Source organism: Gallinula chloropus, assembly GCF_964237585.1.
Source record: "Gallinula chloropus genome assembly, chromosome: 4".
NCBI classification, from domain to species: domain Eukaryota; kingdom Metazoa; phylum Chordata; class Aves; order Gruiformes; family Rallidae; genus Gallinula; species Gallinula chloropus.
This window is the reverse complement of record NC_140088.1, coordinates 38,572,490-38,577,809: the sequence shown is the minus strand read 5'-3', so window position 1 is coordinate 38,577,809 and position 5,320 is coordinate 38,572,490. Positions and strand designations below refer to the sequence as shown.

Sequence of the window (5,320 nt, the reverse complement as noted above, 5' to 3'; positions counted from 1 at the left end):
CTCCTCCCCAGGGTCTGACTGGCTGAAAAAACCAATGCAGTCCATCATTACTGATACACAGGAGAATTTCCCCAACTTGTGGTCCTACCAACTTCAGCAAGCAAACATGATCTGCACAGGAAGACAAAATGATATCCAGAAAGGGAAAAGATGAGTTGATTCACTTGATTAGCAGCTAGAAAGGTTTTGAAGAGACGAGAAACTCTGGAGCTAGGGATGGGGTTTACAGTGGGCTCTTAAGTGTGGGGCTCAAGACAAATGCCAGCCCAGGGATGGCCAAAATGCTGTGATGAGATCCTTACTGGGGGTGAAGGCATCATGTTGTACAGACTGAAGGACAGGCTTGGGATCCAGGTTCCCCTTTCCTGAAGGGTGGTGAGGTTTGGTGGCTGGTTTATCTCTGTCACATCCCTCAGCTGGGAAGCAGTAGTGTAGCAGCTGGACTTGGACCCCCAGAAGAAACTGATGCTTGAAATGTCTTTTTTTTAACTTATTCTGTCCCCCTCAAAGCCAAATCAGACAGGAAAATCCAGCGCTAAAGCATCAGAAATGTGAGGTGAAGCTGATGGCTCCTTAATGAGGTGAAACCTCTCACCCTTCTACTCTGCCACCCTATTGAATGTTTTTGTATAAATAATTTCTGCATAAATCCCCATTCTTGTCCCTCCTCTTGCCTCTTCTTATCCTGCAGTGTCTTGGAAATAGCAAGCAGTCCCCCCAGGGCCGCTGGAAAGTGTCTGGCAAACTCTGACAGCCCTTTAATGCTCTTGGATGCTCTAGTCTGGTTTCAGACTGGAATAAAACCAAAGTAGGAGGCTTTGGTTCTGGCTTTGCAAGTCCTGCCTGGGAATTTCCAGGCAGCGGCCAAGAAAGCAAGCTTGGCTTCTGCATCAGAAGAAGGCGGGAGCGTTACAAGGGACAGCACAGCTCCTGTGCAGTCCCTGGGGGACATGAGCCCATCCCTTCCCCTGCCTGTAGATGAACTTTACTTTGGTCCATCAAAGATTTTTTTGAAACCCCAAACAGGTTTCTCTGGGGATCCTTTAGGAATACTCCTAACTGTCCCTGTGGGATGTTTTGGTGGGTGCTTTCATCCCTCTTCCTCTCAGCTCTCAGAGACTTACGATCTCTGGATGGGGCTTACTCCACGGTGTAGTGCTGCTTGTGGAGTAACTTGAATTATTCATCTTTGGTATCGTAAAGCAGTGTTCTCTGTGCTGGCAGGGATTCCTGCCCAGTTCGGTTCAGGTGGTGGGATTTATCCAGCAGTGTCTTCTTCATGACATGTGAGCTGTACCAAAGACTGAGGTCATTTCTCCCACTGCTCATGAAAACCTGTGCTTGCATTCAGGAGGAGACATGGTTTCCCTGATGACTGGTCTGTGGCGAGTGATCATTCCCATGATTGTCCTATCACACTACTCAGCGTCTCTTCCGTCCCGGGAGAGGTAAGCATCACTTGTGCCTCTGCTTCCTTTTTCTCCAAAGCTTTTTGCTCCAAGAGCCCACTAGTGATGAAATCAGCCTTTTATCTTCCCCCCAGAAATAGCAGCTCCTTGGCTGTGGAATTTTGGTGGGGTTTTTCCTTCCATAACCTGATTTAGTTAGTTGAGTGCAAATGTCATACATCTTTTTTTGTGCTTAAGAGTGGAAACATTGATTTGACTTAATTTGGGAGAAAAGTCAGGACCCCAAATGGACCAAACTACAGTAAAAAAACCACTCCTGATTTCCTGCTAGGTATTTACACAGGCTGCTAGAGGTGGAGATTTCTCTTTCAAATAGCCAAGTCCCAGGAAAGCATCACCAAAAATAATCAATCATCTTGTGAGTTTAGAGGACAGAGCTGAGATTTCCTTCCAACCCTTCCACGGTTCGGTAGCTCTGGGGGAACCTTGCTGAGGTTCCTCAAGGCTCGTTCATCTGGGTGTTGAATTTATTACTCCTCCAGTCTCATGTCCCTCTCTTGTGCCGAATCACTGTTAACCTCATGTTCCCATGGCCTCGTGCTGAGTATATCAGTCAGAAGCAAATGCAGGCAGTTTTTCTGTGTGATGGCTAACAAAGGTATTTCTTTTTAACTCCTGTAAGATTTGCCCCTTTTTTTTGGGTGAAATTGGCACAAATTCTTGCCCATCTTTCTTTGGGACCCTCTTACCTCAAGGGAGCAGTTTTAAATACCTGTTTTTCTCTGGCCTAAACCCATGCTTTTCCCACCTCTTTTTTCTCTTCTGCCCTCCCAGGACTGAGAGACATGCTGATGGGCTCTTCCACAGCGAGCTCAGCAAGATGAATGGCAATGCCTACGTGCAGGAGCTTGTGAGACATCTGGTGGGCCTCAAGGAGAGGTAAGGACCAGCCAGAGCCACCCTCCTGGGACATGGAAGTCTCCAGCCAGAGATGGGATCCCAGCAATGGGAGGATGCCCATGGGGCTGAGCTGTCTCCATCCCTAGAGCTGGCCTGAGCACTGGCCTCATGCAGAAGATACCCAAGATGAAAGGAAAGGGAAGAGGGAGGGCTTCTTGGTGGTGAGGAGAGAGAAGTGTGTGTGTCTTGTGGTAAGTCCCATGCCTTGCAGCTGGGAGGAGCAGCCGTTGGACTGTGCTTTCCCTGACACAGGTCCCAGAGGCACTCGGATGGGCTGTTCACCAGCGAGTACAGCAAGATGAGAGGAAACGCTCAGGTTCAGAAGTTCATTCAAAATCTCATGGGCCGTAAGCGCAGGTAAGAGCTCTGCTTCCCGAGGGACGGGAGGGCAGCCTGGGCCATGCAGGCTGCAGGGAGGCAGGTCTCAGCTCCAAGGAGAAGCAGAAGGTGGCATCACCAGTGCTTTGGAAAACTCCAGGCGAGGGCAAGCGGGCTGGGGCTTGGTGTCCTCCAGCGAGGCTGTGCCTGGAGCTGCTGCGCAATAGCAGCGCTAACCCACCACAGCAGGTGGAGCAAGGCACAAACCTTCTCACTGAGGCCATTTCTGAGCATAAACCGACTTTACTGCATAGGTGCAGCAAGCTTAATATATAGGGTGCAAACCTTTGTACCAGATCACAGCCTGGGAGGCTTTGGTTGCATTTGATTTGGCCTTCTAGAGAGAGCTGTGATTTCCCCACTTCAAATAAAGCACCTGAGAAACTATTTGGAGATAAGTGGGCTCCATAACAGAATGAAGAGGATCTCTGGGTCTCATAGTCCCCATCTGTGGCTCTGACTGCCAAACTGGGCAGGCTTTGCATATAGTCATATATGGGGCCATTCACCCAGCTAAAATACCAGCTCAACAGCTCCCAGTGAAGCTGCATATATGAGCACATCACCAGTTGAAATCCATGGTGCATTGTGGTGCAACTCACAAGTGCTGCTGGTGTCTGTGAAGGGACAACATTGCCCAGAGTGGTGTCCTTCAAGCCTGGTCCTTTCTTCAAGGCAGAGAGGAGGCACACTGAATCTTTCCCATCTGTTTGGGGTGCTTGTATATTTTCTGGGGCACATACCTCTAAGAAAATCCTGGCAGACGCAGTAAATTTTTAATTCCCAAATGCTGGAACAAGGTATGCATCCATGGGCAGAAGGACACACTGGTACTGGGTAATGAGGCAGAGAGCAAGGGGATGTTAAATCCTGTCTCTTGGCCAGCCAGGAGGCATCTGAGCCTCACTTGAAGAGGACAGTTCTTTTTCTTCCTAAACAGCTACAGTGACAGTCAGGAGGTTAACAGAGTATGGAGCATGGGGCAGGTTGCTGGATGGGTGAACCTCCCATCCAGACAGCAGTGCTGCTTTACAGCTGCAGTGGTTATACTATTTGTGTTTTTTTTTTAAAAAAAATACTAGTTCAATTTATATATTTTTTTCATCTAAACCAGCTCCTCAGGCCCAGTAAACACAGATGTGCAGGGGAGAGAAGAAAACAGCCATGAGGAGCTTTGCTTTATGTGGTTGTACCAGAGCTTTCTAAACACCAGGTAGGTGGGATAGATTTGTCACCTCTACAGCCCTGATCACCAAAGTATTGAAGCCAAAATATGACTTTTAGTAACTTGTAAATGCCTCAAGCTCAGAAGTCTGATGCAGTAATGCAGCAGATCGGGAGGGCTCACTGGCCATGTCATTTGCCTTCCCCAAAGCGAAGCTGACATTGAGGTTTAAAGCCCAGAAGTGCCATATAAAAGCCAGTTATTAAAAAGAACAAAACCCAGGGAAATGAAACAATGTCTCTTTTGAATCTTAGAGTTGTCATCCCAGACTCAAACAATTGTTCACCCCATTAGGAACCCGGATCTAATGGTTAAAACAGAAAGCTTTTGCTACCCTGTCATGAGTCAAACTCATATCTCAGGATGTGCCGTCCCAGAGCCTGGATTTTGTCTCTTCCTAGAGACCAGCCCCTTTCACTTGGACATCTCCCTTTTAACTCACTAAAATGAGGAGGAATAAACTCGCCCTTAGTTCCTCTTGTCTGTGTTGCCCAGAATAAATGGGGGTGACCTTATCACCGCCTACACTGACCTGACAGGAGGGTGCAGAGAGGTGGGTGATGGTCTCTTCAGTCAGGGGACAGGAGATGGGAGAAGGGGAAATGGCCTGAAGCTGTGCCAGGGCAGGGACAGATCAGGTGTGAGGGAAAAGTTCTTCCCTGAAAGAGTTGTGGGGATGTGGAACAGGCTGCCCAGGGAAGGTGCTGAGTCCCCACCCCTGGGTGTGTTTAACAGACGGGTAGATGAGCTGTTCAGGGATATGGTTTAGCATAGTACAGGAACGGTTGGACTTGATGATCTTAAAGGTCTTTTTTCAACCTTGTGATTCTGTGATAGCACCAATAGGTTTGCCTGCACATTTGTGGGGTGCCTGGCTGCATGCAGCCACATCTGTGTCTCTCTGTCATACATCTGCCCCTTGGAGTCATCTATGAATTTTACAAGGTGGCCTTGGCACCCTTCCTGCAGTTCACACCCCTGGAAATAATTCTTATTAGTTATCACTCATTTTTTCCCTTCCAACAGCCACTCTGACCATGATGCCAAGGAGGCTGCTGCCATCACCAGCCAGTACGTCTGCCCCATCTCTAAGCAGCTGGCTGCAGACATGAGGGACGATGCACACACTTTGGACTGAAGCTCAAGAAACTGCCAAGGAGGCAGCTTTGCATGTATATAGGCTTGAAAATAAATGAGGAAGCTACTGAATTTGCTTAGGAAAAGCTCTTGAGATCAGTAAGTTTTAAAAAAATGATGATTCTGGAAAGCAGACAGAACCCAATAAAACCACTTAATCATGAGTGAAATGTGTGCTGGTGTGAACTGGTCAGTAGATGGAGCCTGGATG

At 48.1% G+C, this 5,320-nt stretch overlaps 1 protein-coding gene across 1 annotated transcript; it reads left to right on the top strand.

The window, feature by feature from the left end:
* Positions 1-1,359: 1,359 nt before the first annotated feature.
* On the top strand, positions 1,360-5,110 carry SCT (secretin; the record flags this gene model as incomplete). Its single annotated transcript, XM_084263221.1, has 5 exons — positions 1,360-1,448; positions 2,244-2,348; positions 2,622-2,726; positions 3,862-3,960; positions 4,999-5,110. 5 exons carry the CDS (start codon positions 1,360-1,362, stop codon positions 5,108-5,110), a joined length of 510 nt encoding a protein of 169 aa, XP_084119347.1.
* Between the last annotated feature and the right edge of the window lie 210 nt (positions 5,111-5,320).